This window comes from Bufo gargarizans, chromosome 5, assembly GCF_014858855.1.
Source record: "Bufo gargarizans isolate SCDJY-AF-19 chromosome 5, ASM1485885v1, whole genome shotgun sequence".
NCBI lineage: Eukaryota > Metazoa > Chordata > Amphibia > Anura > Bufonidae > Bufo > Bufo gargarizans.
Window position 1 is genome coordinate 184,899,901 of NC_058084.1, and position 21,766 is coordinate 184,921,666.

The 21,766-nt window shown below is 40.6% G+C and overlaps 1 protein-coding gene across 1 annotated transcript in view; it reads left to right on the forward strand.

Annotated features, from left to right (window-relative positions):
- Positions 1 to 21,766, forward strand: part of CNTNAP2 (contactin associated protein 2) — a 2,163,381-nt gene that overhangs the window by 1,454,676 nt on the left and 686,939 nt on the right. The window contains exon 13 of the mRNA XM_044295439.1: positions 2,037 to 2,156. Coding sequence (XP_044151374.1) covers positions 2,037 to 2,156 — 120 coding nt within the window. The remainder of the gene's footprint in view (positions 1 to 2,036; positions 2,157 to 21,766) is intronic.

Sequence of the window (21,766 nt, forward strand, 5' to 3'; positions counted from 1 at the left end):
AGTTTCCAAAATATGGTCACTTTTTTGGAGTTTCTTCAAATGTGACATGACATCTTAAAATTATCCCAGTAAAATCTGCCCTCCAAAAACTATATGGCATTCCTTTCATTCTGCGCCCTGCCGTGTGCCTGTATAGCAGTTTAGGACGACATATAGGGTGTTTCTGTAAACTACAGAATCAGGGTAATAAAAATGTTATGTTTGGCTGTTTACCCTTGCTTACTGGAAAAAATGAATTAAAATGGAAAATCGGCTAAAAAAGTGAAAATCAGACATTTAATCTCCATTTTCCATTAATCCTTGTGGAACACCAAAAAGGTTAACAAAGTTTATAAAATCAGTTTTGAATACCACGAGGTGTGTAGTTTCTAAAATGGGGCAATTTATGGGTGGTTTCTATTATGTAAGCCCCACAAAGTGACTTCAGACCTGAACTGGTCCTTAAAAAATTGGATTTTGGATTTTTTTTTACAAATTTTAAGATTTGCTTCTAAACTTCTAAAGCCACTATACGTTTTAAAAGCAGAGTAATAGAAATGTGGAAAATTGCTAATTTTTCCAATTTTTTTGTAAATTTGGTATTTTTATATAAATAAAAAATGAAATATTTTGACTTAAATTTACCACTGTCATGAAGTACAATATGTGACAAGAAAACATTCTCAGAATGGCTTGGATAAGTAAAAGCATTTTATAGTTGTCACCACATAAAGTGACACATGTCAGATATGCAAAAAATGGTCTGGTCCTTAAGGTGAAAAATGTCAGGGTCCTGAAATTGTCTCTTTCTAAGCACACTGAAAGATGCCGACATATGTGTTTTATCAAATACTTTTATTGTTCATAAAATAACAAATCTAAAACAGTGTGATGTTCTATTATTAGCAATAATGACAAACTAAATTGTATTGTTTTTCTTTTCTGTCCTTACACTCTATACACTGCCAAAGTACATGGAAAATATGTGTTTACTAAAAAGTCAGTAGAGGAAAAGTCAAATGTATTTATTACCCATAAAAATATTGTTAATTACAATTATTGATGTAGATTAATGCTGTATGTACAGTACATAGCCAATATTGTTCATATAATCATGATCTTTTTAACCCTTTAATGACCAGAAAATATTCTATTTAGTTTGATTTTGTTTTTTACTCCCAGCCCTCCCAAAGCCATAACATTTTTATTTTTTTCATTTATATAGCTGTATGAAGGACTGTTTTTTGTGGGATAAGATGCACTTTCTAATGGCACCATATAGGGTTGCTTAAAGTGTAGGAAGTGGGAGGGGAAATTCCAAATGGGGTGGAATTAACAAATAGAAAAAAACACTATTGCGCCACAGCAGTTTACATATTTTTTACACCATTTCCTATATGTTACAACTGGCCTCTTACTTTTATTCTCCAGGTCAGTACTGATTACTTTTATTCTCCAGGTCAGTACTGATTATGGCGATTCCACATATGTATAGTTTTTCTTTCACTTTGATTAAAAAAAACTTTGTTTTTATATTTATCACCATATTCTGACCTCTCAAATTTTTTTGTAGTTATGTGTATGGAGCTGTGTAAGGGCTAATTTTTTGCGGGGCAATCTGTACTTTCATTGATACCATTTTTAGATGTGTATATCTTTTTGATACACACAGGAGGACAGAGGCTGCCACATATATGTTCCAGCTCCCCCGATTTCCGCTGTGGGGAGCAGTAGCACATCTGGAAGTGCGCACTTCAGGGTTTTATGGCATCCAGATGCCGTGGTCACATTTGACTATGGCATCTATATGGTTAAATGGTTAAAAGTCAGCAACAAGCATTACTTTGGGTGCCATTTTTTAATGCCTGGCTGCCAACCTAAATTTTAATTGGGCAGTCTGCAAAGGGTTAGAAATTCAGCATTTTTTGTTATAGTTCATTGAAAGTTCTTTAAAGTGCTTAACAATCTCTTTGTTTTATTCATGTTTTTAGGTTTCAGCTAGATTATATCAGCAAAAGTTGTATCACTTAATTTAGCAACCCTTTTTTTTATTTCAGCCATGTATGAACTCTCTTGTGAAGTATACAGACACTTGGGCAATACATCAGACTTCTACTGGATTGATCCAGATGGCAGTGGTCCACAAGGACCATTGAGAGTTTACTGCAATATGACAGGTAAGAAAAAAAAAAACATATTTTTTGTTTTCTGTAAACTATTGGCAAACAGGAAGTGAGACTCTTCATTTCCTTTGGCTCAAAGACATTGACATTTAGTCAGCCACCTTGTAGATAACTAGTCATTTTAACATTGAATCAAAAAGCAGTCACCAACAATATACAATATCAGATTGCTGAAGTCTACTAAATTTAGACATAGTAAAATGAGGTTGCCACAGATAGAAGTCAGGGTTGGTTGTGAATCCACAGGCAATGGTCCACATAAGTAGAAACCAGTTCATGGTAACAAACTGAGAAGACGGTTTGTTTAGCTAATTAAGCAAAAGATCATGGCTGGCAGAGCTCATGCAATATAATAGTCAAAGCAGATAAGGTCAGAACAAGTAGAATTCAAGTAGTACAATAATCCAAGCAAATAAGGTCATGGCTTTCATATTTTAGAGTTCATGCAATACAATAATCTAAGCAAACAAAGTCCAAAGGGAAGATGCAAAATCCAGGACAATCTAAATCAGTTTTAACACTATAGCAATTGACAAAACATCTTGATTATGTCAGGAGCAGGGTGCTTAACCTTTTCATAACCTTCGCCATACATGTATGACATAAGTCGTCACTTTAAAGATGGTGCACGCTCATGAGTGCTGCAACGTCATAGCCACTGCGTTTTTGCTGTTTCAAACAGCAGAGGACTAGGGTTAATGTCGATAATTATCCATAAGGCTGATTGCAGACATTTAACCCCTCAGATGTCATGGTCAAATATGACCACAGCATCTAAGCGGTGAAGATGTGTGAACCACGAGCACTTACGCCCCTAACAGCCTCCTCCAGGTAAGATCCAGGAATTCAGTTATGTTACATTGATAGTTCGGAGCCTGTTTGAGGCTCCAATACCAATCCCTAGTATATTCAAATAGAGGCCTGCAGGTGGAAGCACTGTATTGGAATACAATGCATGGTATGTTCTATGATGGATAATTATTAATCACAGAATATATTTGGCAATCTAATAATTGATTGTTATAGTCACCTAGGGTAAAAATCAAAGGGGCACATTGATTAAGATGGACGTCTTAGATGCCAGTCTTAGCAAGACCCTGCAATGGCACTGGATGGCCAAAATTAGGTAGAGGCACCGGCCTCGACATAACTTCAGTGTATCCACTGCCGATTCTATATTTAGACCATTTTCTATGCCTAAACCAAGCATAGAAAATGATGAATGAGACAGGCCTGACACCCTTCCCCTCCCACGCCATGCCCTATTTTTTAGACATGGCGTGAGTGGGGAAGAAATCGCAGCTTATGCTGCATACATGGCATGTGGAATAATCTGCGCCAGATATTCGCCACTTTTTTGTATGTTCGTAAATGACCCTCAAAGTTTTTAAAAAAATAAAAAATTATTTATTATACATTCAAATCACCCACTTTCCCAAAAATGAAAATAAAAATAAATAAGAACTAGCCATCACCACATCAAATAATACCAGTACTATTAAAATAAAAAAATATGTATTATACCGAAAAGAAAGTTCAAAATAGCCAGTCGCTTTTTTTGCCACTTTACTTTGATCAAAAAGTCACACACACTCCAAAATGGTATAATTGAAAAGTACAAAATGCCCTCATACAGATCAATAGACATTAATCTAAGAAAGCTATAGAGGTTAGAATAAGGCAATAAGAAGAAAAAAAAACATTTTTTACAAAGTTTTTCTTTTTTCAGTTTTATATCAAATGAAAAACTATACAAATGTGGTAACGTAATCAAACAGATCTATAAAATGAAGGTAACAAGTCAATTTTGCCACATAGGGAACTCTATGCAAACAAAATTCATAAAACTTTGGCGGAATTGCATTTGTTTTCCAATTCCACCCGATTTTGAATTTATTTGCAGCTGCCCACTATATCATATGTAATATTAAAAGGTACTCTTAGAAAGTAACCTTATACAACAAAAAACTAGCTCTCATATGGCTAAATGAACAGATAAATAAAAAGGTAATGGCTCTTGGAATGCAGGAAGTGAAAAACAAAAATGAAAAAAATCGCCAATCCTATAAGGGTTAAATAGCTATAGATCTCAGTACTGAAATAATGAAGTTAACTTGGTGCTATATTAAAGTGAGGGAGCACAGATAGCAGAGCAATGACAGACATAATGTGTGGAGAACATGACACACAGATTCCATTTAACTGAGTTTCTCCAAAATCTATTAGCTGACACTGAAAACCTCCCTTCTCCATAACAAAAATAAATATTTTTCAATTTTACAAGAAATCTGTCTTGAGCTGCCTAGTTCAATAAAAGCCAACACTGAAAGGACAGCCAAAATCTAATGTAAAAATATTCTATACTTCATTTTCTACTTTGTCTTTCTGGTAATGCTAGCGACTAGTGTTGGTTGAGCGCCAAAGTGCTCGGGTGTTCGGGTGCTCGAGTAGAAGTCAATGGGAGACCCCGAACATTAAACCAGACACCCCCTGCTCTGAAGAGGGGAGGGTGTCTGGTTCACAGAAAAAGGTCAGAAATTTATGTAAATACCACTGAAATTGTTCGGGAACAGCATGGGAAGGATGCCTGGATGCATCTTGGATTCCCAGGTCGCTGCTGGGAACGATGTTGTCCGAGTAGTACGCCACTTTTACAGACTGACAATAATACGCACCAAACCAAAGATAAAATCGATTTTAGAGGAAAATATGTTAGGAAACATTCTTTCCTATATATTTTCTTGAATATAAAGTGCAAATGCTGCAGAGTGTAGTGGAGGTCCTGGGACTAACTCTATAATTTGGCCCTCATAGCAACCATGCTGAATAAATCAAACCACATAAATAGCAAGATGGATAGTGTTGACTGAGGACCAAAGTGGTCGGGTGCTCTGGTGCTCGAGTAGAACACTTTGGGATGCTCGGGTGCTCTACAGAGCACCAGAACACAATGAAAGTCAATCGGAGAACCAGAGCATTAAACCAGGCACCCCCTGCTCTGAAGAGGGGAGGGTGTCTGGTTCACAGGAAACTCCACTGAAATGATTTGGGAACAGCATGGGGAGGATGTCTAAATTCATCTTGGACTCCAAGGTCGCTGCTGGGAAGGATGTTGTCCGAGTAGTACGCCACTTTTACAGACTGACAATAATACGCACAAAACCGAAGATAAAATCGATTTTAGAGGAAAAATTGATAAGAAACATTCTTTCCTGTATATTTACTTGCATATAAAGTGCAAGTGCTGCCAAAAGGAAGAGGCACACCGATGCAACCTGTATATCACATAAAGGAAGGCCTCATTCACATTGTGGTACAATTGTTCAGGTAGTTGAACTCCTACACCCATAAAGCCTATGCACTAAAGGAGGGCATCATACACACCCTTGAAAAATGTTGATTGATGGCCTGCTGGTGACCCTCAAAAACTATTGGAGCAAAGGCCTACTGATCTGACCATCTAAAACATTTGGGGCGAGGGCCTGCTGCTGATCTGACCATCTAAAACATTAGGGATGAGGGTCTGCTGCTGAGCTGACCATCTAGAAAATTAGGGATGAGGGCCTGCTGCTGAGATAACCCTCTAAAACATTAGGGGTGAGTGCCTGCTGCTGATCTGACCATCTAAAACATCAGGGGCAAGGGCCTGCTGGTGACCCTCAAAAACATTATGAACAAGGGCCTGCTGGTGACCCTCTAAAACATTATGGACCAGGGCCTGCTGGTGACCCTCAAAAACATTATGGGCAAGGGCCTGCTGGTGACCCTCAAAAACATTAGGAGCAAGGCCCTGCTGGTGACCCTCTAAAACATTATGGGCGAGGGCCTGCTGATGACCCTCAAAAACATTACGGGTGAGGGCCTGCTGCTGAGCTGACCCTCTAAAACATTAGGAGCGAGGGCAGCCTAATAAGCATGTTGATAATGATGGATGAGGAGGACGAGAAAAGGAAGATTGAACCATATACCCTTTTTAATGGTGGAAGGGGTGCATGGGAATACAGTGGATTCAATACACCATAAAAGCCACATTTAAAGTACCTTTATGTTCAGTCGCTTTCCTCTGGTGGAGTAGAGAAGTCAGGGGAAATCCAGGCCTTGTTCATTTTTATAAGAGTCAACTGGTCAGCATTTTCAGTTGATGGGCGGATGCGCTTATCAGTTATTATGCCCCCAGCAGAACTAAATACATGCTCTGATAAAACGCTGGTGGCAGGGCAGGCCAGCACCTCCAAGGCGTAGAGTGTCAGTTTGTGCCATGTGTCCAGCTTGACACCCAATAGTTGTAAGGCACAGAGGTATCACTGAGGACGCTGACACGGTCTGCTACGTGCTCCTTCACCATTTTTCCCTCCTTGTGACACTAGGCTGTGCATCAGGTTAAGGGTGCTGGCGGGGTGTCATAAAACTGTCCCAGGCATTGGAGAGTGTTGCCCTGCCTCTGCTGGAACTGCTATGTGTTTCCCTCGTCTCCACTCCTCGGTTGCCCAAGAAACTACGTACTCTGCTGCCAGTGTTGTCAGCTGGAAATAATTGAAACAATTTTTCCACAAGGACCTTCTGGTATTGCACCATTTTGCTCTTCCTCTCCACCAGAGGAATGAGAGATGAGAAGTTCTCTTTGTAGCGGGGGTCGAGAAAGGTGAACAACCAGTAATCGGTGTTGGCCAAAATGCGTACAGCGCGAGGTCACGGAATGGCAGCCTAACATATAGTAATCCATGTGTGCCAGAGTCCCAACAGACAAGACTTCGCTCTCCTCATCAGGAGGATGACTCTCAATCTCCTCATCATCTTTGCTCATCCGCTGAACAGATGGAATTAAACTTCCATGGGTACTACCCTCTGTAGAAAAGAAATTTGCGCTGAGATGACGAACTGAGGGTGGTCTGGCTATCACCCTGTGTACTGTCTTCACCCATTTCCACCTCTTACACATGCAAAACTTCCGCCTTAATTGTGAGCAGCAAGCGTTTGAGTATACACAGAAGTGGGATGGTTACTCTAATAATAACATTATCGCCGCTCACCATCAGTGTTGATTCCTCAAAGTTGCGTTAAACCTCACAGAGGTCCGACATCAATGCCCACTCATTACTTGTGAAGAGTGGAAGCTGACTGGAAAGGACGATGACCATGTTACAGTTAGTATTCAACTACTGCCCTCTGCTTTTCACAAAGCCTGGCCAACATGTGGAACGGCGAATTCCAGCGCGTGCTCACGTCGCACAACAGTCAGTGAGCTGACATTTGCAAGTGCTTCTGCAGCATTGCCAGACCAGCGAAAGCTGTCGATGACTTGCATAAATGTTCACACATGTGGCGCATCTTCACCAGTAGCTCAGGCAAATTGGGGTAAGTTTTGAGAAACCACTGAACTACTAGGTTGAACACATGGGCTTGCCGAGCTCCAAAGCCGCCACCAAGTTACGGCCATTATCAGACACAACCATACCTGGTTGTAGGCTGAGTGGCGAGAGCCGCAGTTCAGTCTGGTCTCTTATACCCTGCCACAGCTCTGCGGCGGTGTTCTGTTTGTCACCTAAGCAGATCAGTTTAAGCACGGCCTGTTGCTGCTTCCCCACTGCAGTGCTACACTGCTTCCAGCTACTGACTGATGTCTGACTGGTGCTGCCAGAGGATAATTCAGAGGTGGAAGTGGAGACAGATGGCGGAGGCGGAGGAGGAGAAGGGGGGGTTGGAGCCGCTAACGTAGGTGGTGGCCGAAACCCTGATGAAAGTAGGGCCCGCAATCCTTGACGTCGGTAGCACCTGTGCCATCCCAGGGTACGACTCGCTCCCGGCCTCCACAACGTTCACCCAGTGTGCTGTCAGGGAAATGTAGCGTCCATGGCCAAAAGCACTTGTCCATGTGTCAGGCGTTAAGTGGACCTTCCTAATAACTGCATTGGTCAGGTCAGGGGTGATGTTACGGGACACATGCTGGTGTAAGGCTGGGACTGCACACTGTGAAAAATATTGGTGGCTGGGGACAGAGAAATGGTTGCAAATAACAATTCTCTCATTGTCCGCACTTTCCTCTAAAAAGAGCCAGACTGCGGAACTCCAGAATACCTACCCCTTGGCAAGGGAGATTGCTGCAAGGGGGTGCTCCGGGAAACAGTTGCAGGCTTGTTTGGCGTGGCCCATGTTCTCACTTTTGCCACCCCACTGCCTCTTCCAGCCTGTTGCAGTGCTGCAGATCCCTCCCCCTGTGTACTGCTGTCCTCACTCTGCTTGCCACCTTCCCAGGTTAGGTCAGTGACTTCATCGTCGACCACCTCCTCTTCCACTTCGTCACTCCGGTTATCCTCCTGACTTGTTGACCTAACAACAACCTTAGTTATTGACAACCGTGTCTCATCCTTATCATCAACCTCTTGACACTAATTGCTATTAACTTATTGGCAACTATGTCTCATCAACATCATCCACCTTATGAAACACTAATTGCCGTTCCCCACCGGTATCTTTTTGTGACTGTGGATGATGTAAAGTTTGGGAATCAGGGCACAATATCTCCTCCTGCTGCAATCCAATCGACCACCTGGTCTGACTTCGAGAGTGGTGTCCTGCGCCATCCTGCAAACTGGGACATGAAGCTAGGTATCGTGGATGAGTGTGTTTCTTATGCTCTGGCAGCAGGCACAGTTTCACCGCGCCCAGGGCCACGGCCTCTGCGTGCACCATCAGCAACACGGCCACTTCTCGTCCCCTACTGCTCGCCTTGCACATATTAAATGGTATATATGCTTGCAAGTATGTCACACGTACGGTAGCGTAGGTTTTGTAAGTGTATGCGCAAATAAAGCACACAGAATGTTACAGATATTTTTAGGATGTGCACCCGTTAAACAGGAGATGTAGCACAGATAATGTCGCTGTCCGCAGCGTCTATGAAAAAAGTACACTGAATGTCACAGTTTTAGGATGTGAAAACTTTCTACATGAGGTATAGCACAAGTAATGTCACTGTCACCAGTGGCTAATAAAAAATGACACTGAATTAGTGTCACTGATATTTAGGACACGCAAACAATATACAGGAGGTATAGCGCAAGTAATGTCGCTGTCACTAGCGGCTAATTAAAAATTACACTGAATTAATGTCACTGATATTTAGGATAGGCAAACGTTATACAGGAGGTATAGCGCAAGTAATGTCGCTGTCATTAGCGGCTAAAAAAAATTACACTGAATTTAGGATTTTTATTTAGGATGGGCTAACTTTATACAAGAGATGTAGCGCAGGATGTAACTGTCTGCAGCCGACACCGTCTACGGAAAAAGTACACTGGATGTCACAGATATTATTAGGCTGCGCACACGTTAGACAGCAGATGTAGCGCAGATAATGTCACTGTCTGCGGCAGCCAAACAATTTCAAGCTATTTAGCGCAGGTTGTGCTAAATATATATATATTGCTGTCAGATACAACAATAGTCCTTAAAATGACTTTTGGGTCTCTCTAACAATTCCATGCAATTTAGCGCAGGTTACGCTAATAATTATATTGATGACATACAACAATAGTCTTTAAAAGGACTTTTGGGTCTCTAACAAGAAATATTACTATTTCACTTCCTAAACTATCTGTCCCTTCTTGAGCACAGCTCTCCCTGACTAAAACTGAGCCGAACACGTGTCATCGAGTGCTATATAGCACCCGATGACGTGTTTCGGCCAGCCAATCACTGTAATGCCAGTAGCCAACATGGCTATGGCATTACAATGAATGTCAGTACCTACCTGCATGTTTATTGGCTGCGTAGCAGCCAACAAACGTGCGGGGAGGAGACTCGAGCATTGCGCTCGAGCAAGCTAGTGTATAGCGAATTTTTATCGCGAATATCGCCACTTCGAGAATACACAAATATTTAGAATATAGTGCTATATATCCGTTATATCGAATATTACAATTTTTTTTCCATCTGAACACATGATTCCTCTCTGCTTCTTGCTTGTGGGCCAATGAGAAGGAAGCAATGTCAAGTTCACAACAATACTGCACCAATTGGTAATCTGAAGTTAGACCTGCTAAAATGTGAAGTTTCACGTAATTTGAACAAATATTCTAATCACTGCTGATTAGCACAATCACAAATATATTGGAGAACTTGACTATATCTGCATATAAAGCTATTGTAATGTTCTGCCGTGCCAACCATTTTCTCCAGTCTCAGGAGAAACTCATGAAACTTCTAGCAGCTTGAAAAATTTAGCCAAAGTGACCAATGCCTGTATTTCGCTTTACGAATTCACATTACACGATTTTTAAATTGCCAATTTATCGCATTCAATAAAATAATTCTCAAAATTAGCAAATATAGGACAAATATTCTACAAAATATTCATGAACTATTGCAAATTCGAATATAGCTCCTGCCGCCCACCACTAGAGCTCTTGCGGTGTTCGAAACCGCAATGTGCCGAGCATAGCGATGCTCGAACAGAACTGGTGTTCGGCCAAGCATGCTCGCCCAACACTACTAGTGATCATTGTCATTAATGAAGATTCCTACCAAGAAATGTTTCATCCTGCCCTGGATAGTAAAAACTTAATAATTACAACATTTTTGTAAACAAATGGGCATGGCTACAAATTATAGAAAGATTCAAAGAAACTGTTGAAAAGCCTTTCAAGAAATGTTTTTGAAGGGTTTATTTTGTAACAGATTGTACTACCTTTTGAAAATTAAAGCCTACTTGAACATATTTGAGACTAAAGGGTATAATATATGAGCATGTTAAATAGCTCCAATGCACCAAAAATATTATGTGCCCATACAGTTGCAAGAAAAAGTATGTGAACCCTTTGGAATGATATGGATTTCTGCACAAATTGGTCATAAAATGTGACCTGATGTTCATTTAAGTCACAACAATAGACAATCACAGTCTGCTTAAACTAATAACACACAAAGAATTAAATGTTACCATGTTTTTATTGAACTCACCATGTAAACATTCATAGTGCAGGTGGAAAAAGTATGTGAACCCTTGGCTTTAATAATTGGTTGAACCTCCTTTGGCAGCAATAACTTCAACCAAACGTTTCCTGTAGTTGCAGATCAGACGTGCACAACGGTCAGGAGTAATTCTTGACCATTACTCTTTACAGAACTGTTTCAGTTCAGCAATATTCTTGGGATGTCTGGTGTGTATCGCTTTCTTGAGGTCATGCCACAGCATCTCAATCAGGTTGAGGTCAGGACTCTTACTGGGCCACTCCAGAAAGCGTATTTTCTTCTGTTTAAGCCATTCTGTTGTTGATTTACTTCTATGCTTTGGGTCGTTATCCTGTTGCAACACCCATCTTCTGTTGCGCTTCAGCTGGTGGACAGATGGCCTTAAGCTCTCTTGCAAAATGTCTTGATAAACTTTGGAATTCATTTTTCCTTTGATGATATCAATCCGTCCAGGCCCTGACGCAACAAAGCAGCCCCAAACCATGATGCGCCCACCACCATACTTTACAGTTGGGATGGGATTTTGATGTTGGTGTGCTGTGCCTCTTTTCCTCCACACATAGTGTTGTGTGTTTCTTCCATACAACTCAACTTTGGTTTCATCTGTGCACAGAATATTTTGCCAGTACTGCTGTGGAACATCCAGGTGCACTTGTGCAAATTGTAAACGTGCAGAAATGTTTTTTTTGGACAGCAGTGGCTTCCTCTGTGGTATCCTCCCATGAAATCCATTCTTGTTCAGTGTTTTACGCATCGTAGATTCGCAAACAGGGATGTTAGCATATGCCAGAGACTTTTGTAAGTCTTTAGCTGACACTCTAGGATTCTTCTTCACCTCATTGAGCAGTGCTCTTGCAGTCATCTTTACAGGACGGCCACTCCTAGGAAGAGTAGCAGCAGTGCTGAACTATCTCTATTTATAGACAATTTGTTTTACCGTGGACTGATGAACAGCAAGGCTTTTGAAGATACTTTTATAAACTTTTCCAGCTTTATGCAAGTCAACAATTCTTAATCGTAGGTCTTCTGAGAGCTCTTTTGTGCAAGACATCATTCACATCAGGCAATGCTTCTTGTGAAAAGCAAACCCAGAACTGCTGTGTGTTTTTTTATAGGGCAGGGCAGCTGTAACCAACACCTCCAATCGCATCTCATTGATTGTACTCCAGTTGGCTGACACCTCACTCCAATTAGCTCTTGGAGATGTCATTAGTCTAGGGGTTCACATACTTTTCCACCTGGACTGTGACTGTTTACATGGTGTGTTCAAAAAAACATGGTAACATTTAATTCTTTGTGCGTTATTAGTTTAAGCAGACTGTGATTGTCTATTGCTGTGACTTAGATAAAGGTCAGATCTCATTTTATGACCAATTTGTGCAGAAATCCATATCATTCCAAAGGGTTCACATACTTTTTCTTGCAACTGTATATTTGTACATCAGAAGTAGGAACAGGCCAAAGGTTCAATTTTGTTTCCACTTTAACAATAGTGACAACAGGAATTCATATTGCTTGTTTTTAATGTTTTTCCAAAACTGCCAAGTAAAAATTTATTGACAACTTACAGTAATTTCAGATGCCAACCAATATTGCTGTGTTTCCTCTTGTCAATTTTGCAGAAAGGGCCACAAACAGCCATATTCCTGTTAGTAAAAGAAACACAATAACTAGGCAGATCAAATATTGAAGCAAAAAGATCATTCAGTTACTATACATATGGATTAAGAAATGTTGATCTCATTTTTGACTGAAGATACCTCTGTAAATTAACTTCTTAACATGTATATATACACTGCATGATTCTCAGCTTTAAACCCATGTCAAGGGTTTAAAGCTCCTGTCCCTGCAATTTAGCGGGACAAATTCAGTCTATATACCTAAATGTGTTTTAGGTAGTGATTAGAGGTATTGTTACTGTTGTTACCTCAATTGGATCTTGCAATTCTGTAATCTGAGAGCCTCCCCCAATCCTCCCGGGATTAGCAGTTCTACCAGTCAATGGGATAAGAGTTTTTTTCCTGCATAACTTGAGTTCCTAGGAAAGCCCCTGTTTTAGTGGAAAACTGAAAAATAACAGTGAATGATATAGTATGTGTACTCCATGAGCTAGAACTAGAAAAATGATATTTTATATTTTACTTTTTAATCAGCTTACCTCTAATAAAAAAATATAAAAATAATGTATTTCTCTAAAGCAGTTGTTAATAAACAGCCTTATGTGTCGCCAAAAAATGCTGAAAAATTATTTTGGTGCCCCAATAAATAAAAGAGTTAGAGTCGTTAGACCACCAAGTGCACAACATCAATAAAAAAGTGTCTGGTTGTTAAGGCCCTTTCAAGCATGATCGCTAAAAGGTCACCATGTACAATCCATATAATTCTATTGTCTCAGATTTTTTTTTTCTTTTTTTTTTTAAGCTGTACAATAAGCCATATGAATGTTTTATTGTTCTATTTTCTGATGGCTCAAGGTGCCTCTAAATATAATTTAAAGTGAAAAATAAGAAGACAAAAACAAGCACCAATGTAATTGCTTTAGAATTATTTATTTGCTCTATTCTGCATTCATTTTTCTTCAGTGTGTGCAGTAAAACATCTGGAGTTACATTCTTGTGCCCATTACTCTAATACAAAGCATTTACAGGCACCATGTAGGTCATCCTGTGCCAGTAAGATGTTCAAAGCAGAATAGGAAGAAGAAAATTAAGCTATTAGCCATGCATATCAGAAGTGCTTCAATGACTGTGACTGGGAATAATTTGGAATATTTTGTCCCTGACATATTTGATCAGATGTTGAAGAAGAGGACATTTTTTACAACAAGGAAAGGTCACCATGAATTAAATTATAAGACTAAACATTAGAAGAAAAAATATGTATTTTAGCTACAGTCCAGCATACAGAAGCTACTCATTTAGCTGTTTAGCACTCCATATTTTTTTCCTGAAAGTACCACTAGATGACAGAAAGATTGTGGTCTAAACTCCCAAGGGGGTCCATAGGCACAAATTCTTATACAGGGCCCAATAAAGCAACATGAGATAACATCGGACTCTTAGAAATAATTTTAGTGTATTAGGGTCTAATGTTTTACAAATAGGTCTCATTTGCACAGAAGTTTGAGGCTTAGTTTGTAAGTCAAGCTTCGGTTAGTGATTTCCATCAGTGATTATGAGCCAAATCCAGTTGACAGTCAAAAACACAAAACAAGTAGAAAATACAAATGTTTCCATTTTATCTTATCTCTGTGTAAGCTAATGGTTTTGGCTCACAATCATGGATTGAAGTCACTGACCAAACACTGGTGTTTGAACTGGACCTAACAGCTTCATTTTGTACAAAGCAGTAATAGGGTACCCATTAGGATGTATGGGGCCCAACTATACCTCTGTGTAGCTTAGATTGTATACAGCCACATTCTGGATCTTCTGACATATGGCACCAGAAGGAACACCATACCATTGCAAAAGTCCCTTTGTCACCACACTACAGTGTCAGAAGGCACTCCACTTGCCACCAAAGTCTCTGAATTTGCTATAAGGTCAGTGTTTAGAGTCATCCAGGGTCAGGACCACATTTATTAATGTGTGCCACATTTATCATAATGAAGTAAAAATATATGGGCATATGCATAGCAAAAAATCAGCTGCCTAGCAAACCTTCCACATCACCTGACATCACCATGTCCATGATAGTAAGCTACTGTATCACTGAAAGGAAATAGCTAGCAAGAGCTCTATATTAATTACTGTTATATATTAATCGGTTTCCTTACCCAGACCTCAAACACATAAAAGATAATGTTTAACTTACCTTTAAAGAGCATCTGTCAGCATGATCAACCCTATTAAACCATCCATAAGTCTTGTAGGGTTCATCCTGCTGATACAAACTTGTAGCGTTCATTCTTCTGATAAAAACGATGCCCTGATTAGGACTATCCATGGCCCCATTGCTGAGAAAAATGCTTTTTTTTTAATTCATATGCAAGTGATCTAACTGGAGCACCAAGGGACCAGCCAGAGCCCTCAGAGCACCATGTTTTCTAACCCTTTCTTGTTGTGTGCTCCATATCATCTTGTCTCAGTGCTTGTTCAGTAGGTCTTCTGCTGTGTTCCAAGCAACACATATTCCAACTGAGCAAGCCTGTCATCTCACACCTGCGCTATATCTTCCAATTCTCAGCACTTTTTAAAATTTTATAACAATTTTCAAGGATATTGAAGCGGCACATGCACAGTTGTGCTCTGCTCCTCCAATAGCCACAGAAGAGCCTCTGATCTTGTACCACCACTTGTAGAAACAGTGCAGGCATAAATTTGAGAGGGCCAGCGCTGTCAATCAAGGGGGATGGGTAACTCCTGTTTGATGAACAAACTGATTTGTTCATTTCTACCCTTTATGCTTTATCTATGTCTACATGAAACTTGAACATTTATTTAAAATAAAATAAAATACAGTATATTATCCAAAATGGGATGTTCACTTTAATAACATTTTGGCCTTTGAAAGAATAGTATTTTGATGTAATTCCACTGTTGCCTTTGGAAAAAAGCTGACATGATAACTTTAAGAACATTATTGATTTTCAGATTCATCAGCTAAAATGGAAAAGCATGAAATTTCAGGTTATTTGTGAACTCAACTTATATTTTGCTGGAAAATTACAATAAAACTTTTCATCATATTGTGTGATCTATAGCTCCATGACCCTGTCTTTTGCTTAGCCGCACTTTTTTTCAGTAATGAAATTGGATACTTTTAAACCAATTCACTTTAGTGCTTTTGACTCTTAGCAGTCCCCAAAAGACCTACCATATTATTGAAAAGCAAAGTGCTATGAACTGTGATATGAAAAGGAACTAATTGCTCATAAAAGCACAGACCATGACATCTGTATGGGTGTCAATGGAAAACTTAAACTTTAGTAAAATGTCCAGTGTGGGTATAGTAATGCTACAATAATATAGATGGGCCTTATATAAACCTTCTGCTGCATTTAGAGAAAACATTTTCTGGACTTTTTTTATTTATTGATACAGCAGAGTAAAAGAATCAGTGCTCAGAAAGCCAGTTTCCCTTTCTTAGTATCATTATAAAAAGGCATACAATCTGTATAGCTATTATTTCATGTTGTTTCTGTCTATTTTAAAGGGGGTTTCCCATAATTACCTTCTGTTTTAAATCCCCACCATCACCACCACCATCTCACTGTACCCATAAGTAGAAGAAAACTTACCTGCTTTCTGACCCTCATCTCTGGTTACCTAGGTCCACTGCTGTCTTCACTGTGCTTCAATCCCCAGTGGAAACTTTTGGAATGGATAGAGTCAAGTGCTAATGAATGGCTGAAGCAGTGACATGTTCCCCTACATGGTATATGACTGCAGTAACCGATTCACAATGAAGGCAGTGGTGGACCCAAGTGGGAACTGAACAGCGGGGAGCATGTAAATATGCATCGCTTCATAGGACAACCTTTTTAACCTATTTTTCTTCAAATATTATAATTCAATATTACAATTTAAGAGGGTAATTTATTAAGAGCGGCGTTTTAGACGGCGGTCTCATAACCCCTATATTTGGTGGTGGATCTGCCAAAGTTATGAAGAGGTGCAGGCGCTACATAACTTCAGCGCATCCAGCGCCAGTCTAAATGAGCATAAAACAGGCGTAGAAAATTATGAATGAGATGGGCCTCCCGGGCTGTACCATTCCCTGCCCATACTACACTCTTTTTAGACCTGACGTGAGAGGAGAACATTTGCAGGCCTCTACATAACTTCCTATCTGCCTTAAATTTAGATGATTTTCTACACCTAAAACATCCGTAGAAAATTATGAATGAGATGAGCCTCCTGGCCCGGCTCCTTCCCCATCCACACCAGGTCCACTTTTTTAGGCCTAACGTGAGCTAAAAAAGTCACAGGCCGTTGCGCCACAATCTGCGTCTGAAAGTTGCCTAATTTAGGCGTATTTCAGGATAATGAATGACCCCATAAGTGAATATATTTCAGACATGCTCAACTGCTAATTTGCATAATTTATATTTAGTTTGTATTGGGAACATTAGGTTAAAAAAAGCCATTAACGGTCTTCATCAGGATTTTGTCAAAGGTTCTATTACTTTTTACAATAAAAATAGCACAATCTTGATCACTATTCTTAATATTAAAACAACCTTGATGATCAATAGGATTTTTCGGCTGTTGTCAATTTCTGTAAGCAGGCACCAAGAAGCCTGTGTGAATATAGCTTAAGAGTCAAGACTAGAGTTGAGCGAACACCTGGATGTTCGGGTTCGAGAAGTTCGGCCGAACATCCCGGAAATGTTCGGGTTCGGGATCCGAACCCGATCCGAACTTCGTCCCGAACCCGAACCCCATTGAAGTCAATGGGGACCCGAACTTTTCGGCACTAAAACGGCTGTAAAACAGCCCAGGAAAGGGCTAGAGGGCTGCAAAAGGCAGCAACATGTAGGTAAATCCCCTGCAAACAAATGTGGATAGGGAAATTAATTAAAATAAAAATTAAATAAATAAAAATTAACCAAAATCAATTGGAGAGAGGTTCCATATCAGAGAATCTGGCTTCCCGTCACCCACCACTGGAACAGTCCATTCTCAGATATTTAGGCCCCGGCACCCAGGCAGAGGAGAGAGGTCCCGTAACAGACAATCTGGCTTCATGTCAGCAGAGAATCAGTCTTCATGTCATAGCAGAGAATCAGGCTTCACGTCACCCACCACTGTAAGAGTCCATTTTCATAAATTTAGGCCCAGCACCCAGGCAGAGGAGAGAGGTCCCGTAACAGAGGATCTGGCTTCATGTCAGCAGAGAATCAGTCTGCATGTCATAGCAGAGAATCAGGCTTCACGTCAGCCACCACTGCAACAGTCCATTGTCATAAATTTAGGCCCAGCACCCAGGCAGAGGAGAGAGGTCCCGTAACAGAGGATCTGGCTTCATGTCAGCAGAGAATCAGTCTGCATGTCATAGCAGAGAATCAGGCTTCACGTCAGCCACCACTGCAACAGTCCATTGTCATAAATTTAGGCCCAGCACCCAGGCAGAGGAGAGAGGTCCCGTAACAGAGGATCTGGCTTCATGTCAGCAGAGAATCAGTCTGCATGTCATAGCAGAGAATCAGGCTTCACGTCAGCCACCACTGCAACAGTCCATTGTCATAAATTTAGGCCCAGCACCCAGGCAGAGGAGAGAGGTCCCGTAACAGACAATCTGGCTTCATGTCAGCAGAGAATTAGTCTGCATGTCATAGCAGAGAATGAGGCTTCACGTCAGCCACCACTGCAACAGTCCATTGGCATATATTTAGGCCTAGCACACAGGCAGAGGAGAGAGGTCCCGTAACAGACAATCTGGCTTCATGTCAGCAGAGAATCAGTCTGCATGTCATAGCAGAGAATGAGGCTTCACGTCACCCACCACTGCAACAGTCCATTGGCATATATTTAGGCCTAGCACACAGGCAGAGCAGAGAGGTCCCGTAACAGACAATCTGGCTTCATGTCAGCAGAGAATCAGTCTGCATGTCATAGCAGAGAATGAGGCTTCACGTCACCCACCACTGCAACAGTCCATTGGCATATATTTAGGCCTAGCACACAGGCAGAGGAGAGAGGTCCCGTAACAGACAATCTGGCTTCATGTCAGCAGAGAATCAGTCTGCATGTCATAGCAGAGAATGAGGCTTCACGTCACCCACCACTGCAACAGTCCATTGGCATATATTTAGGCCTAGCACACAGGCAGAGCAGAGAGGTCCCGTAACAGACAATCTGGCTTCATGTCAGCAGAGAATCAGTCTGCATGTCATAGCAGAGAATGAGGCTTCACGTCACCCACCACTGCAACAGTCCATTGGCATATATTTAGGCCTAGCACACAGGCAGAGCAGAGAGGTCCCGTAACAGACAATCTGGCTTCATGACAGCAGAGAATCAGTCTGCATGTCATAGCAGAGAATGAGGCTTCACGTCACCCACCATGTCCGACCATGTCCACGACCATGTCCACGTCCGCGTCCCTTACTAGATGTTTTTCTCATTGTTATGGTTCACCACAACAACAAATATATTATTTGGCCCAATGTATTGTATTCAAATTCAGCGGGATATAAATTTGAGGCCTAGTATTTAGGCGCTGGGTGACCGGTATGGATTTAGTGACAGAATTAGACTTGGAAATGCACAGAAGCGTGTGTGTGTGAAGTTATTCTGAATGACCCAATGTGCACCTTGAATATTATATACCCTTTTAGGGATAGATTTCAAATAGCTCTGATATAGCAGAAACCACTAAATTATGAAATTGCTAAATTGGGAATTGTATTTCAACCCAGAACAAAAAATGTGCTTTGACGGACACTAAATAACTTTCCCAGCCACAACAGGACAGCGGTAACGAGAGATTTAGCAGGATATAAATTTGAGGCCTAGTATTTAGGCGCTGGGTGACAGGTATGGGTTTAGTGACAGAATTAGACTTGGAAATACACAGTAGCGGGTGTGTGTGAAGTTATTCTGAATGACCCAATGTGCACCTTGAATATTATATACCCTTTTAGGGATAGATTTCAAATAGCTCTGATATAGCAGAAACCACTAAATTATGAAATTGCTAAATTGGGAATTGTATTTCAACCCAGAACAAGAAATGTGCTTGAACGGACACTAAATAACTCGCCCAGCTACAGCACTAGGGACAGATTTAGCGGGATATAAATTTGAGGCCTAGTATTTAGGCGCTGGGTGACAGGTATGGGTTTAGTGCCAGAATTAGACTTGGAAATACACAGTAGCGGGTGTGTGTGAAGTTATTCTGAATGACCCAATGTGCACCTTGAATATTATATACCCTTTTAGGGATAGATTTCAAATAGCTCTGATATAGCAGAAACCACTAAATTATGAAATTGCTAAATTGGGAATTGTATTTCAACCCAGAACAAGAAATGTGCTTGAACGGACACTAAATAACTCGCCCAGCTACAGCACTAGGGACAGATTTAGCGGGATATAAATTTGAGGCCTAGTATTTAGGCGCTGGGTGACAGGTATGGGTTTAGTGCCAGAATTAGACTTGGAAATACACAGTAGCGGGTGTGTGTGAAGTTATTCTGAATGACCCAATGTGCACCTTGAATATTATATACCCTTTTAGGGATAGATTTCACATAGCTCTGATATAGCAGAAACCACTAAATTATGAAATTGCTAAATTGGGAATTGTATTTCAACCCAGAACAAGAAATGTGCTTGAACGGACACTAAATAACTCGCCCAGCTACAGCACTAGGGACAGATTTAGCGGGATATAAATTTGAGGCCTAGTATTTAGGCGCTGGGTGACAGGTATGGGTTTAGTGCCAGAATTAGACTTGGAAATACACAGTAGCGGGTGTGTGTGAAGTTATTCTGAATGACCCAATGTGCACCTTGAATATTATATACCCTTTTAGGGATAGATTTCAAATAGCTCTGATATAGCAGAAACCACTAAATTATGAAATTGCTAAATTGGGAATTGTATTTCAACCAGAACAAGAAATGTGCTTGAACGGACACTAAATAACTCGCCCAGCTACAGCACTAAGGACAGATTTAGCGGGATATAAATTTGAGGCCTAGTATTTAGGCGCTGGGTGACAGGTATGGGTTTAGTGCCAGAATTAGACTTGGAAATACACAGTAGCGGGTGTGTGTGAAGTTATTCTGAATGACCCAATGTGCACCTTGAATATTATATACCCTTTTAGGGATAGATTTCAAATAGCTCTGATATAGCAGAAACCACTAAATTATGAAATTGCTAAATTGGGAATTGTATTTCAACCCAGAACAAGAAATGTGCTTGAACGGACACTAAATAACTCGCCCAGCTACAGCACTAAGGACAGATTTAGCGGGATATAAATTTGAGGCCTAGTATTTAGGCGCTGGGTGACAGGTATGGGTTTAGTGCCAGAATTAGACTTGGAAATACACAGTAGCGGGTGTGTGTGAAGTTATTCTGAATGACCCAATGTGCACCTTGAATATTATATACCCTTTTAGGGATAGATTTCAAATAGCTCTGATATAGCAGAAACCACTAAATTATGAAATTGCTAAATTGGGAATTGTATTTCAACCCAGAACAAGAAATGTGCTTGAACGGACACTAAATAACTCGCCCAGCTACAGCACTAAGGACAGATTTAGCGGGATATAAATTTGAGGCCTAGTATTTAGGCGCTGGGTGACCGGTATGGATTTAGTGACAGAATTAGACTGGGATATGGCCAAAAAATAAACAGACTATTGCTGGTTAAATGCACTTGGTGTGACAGCTTCACCCTGATGTAGGCTTTAGCCAAAAAACAACCACACCATTGAGGGTTAAATGCACTTGGTGACAGGCGCAGCTTGCCCCTGATTTAGTATATGGCCAAAAAATGAACAGACTATTGCTGGTTAAATGCACTTGGTGTGACAGCTTCACCCTGATGTAGGCTTTAGCCAAAAAACAACCACACCATTGAGGGTTAAATGCACTTGGTGACAGGCGCAGCTTGCCCCTGATTTTGTATATGGCCAAAAAATGAACAGACTATTGCTGGTTAAATGCAC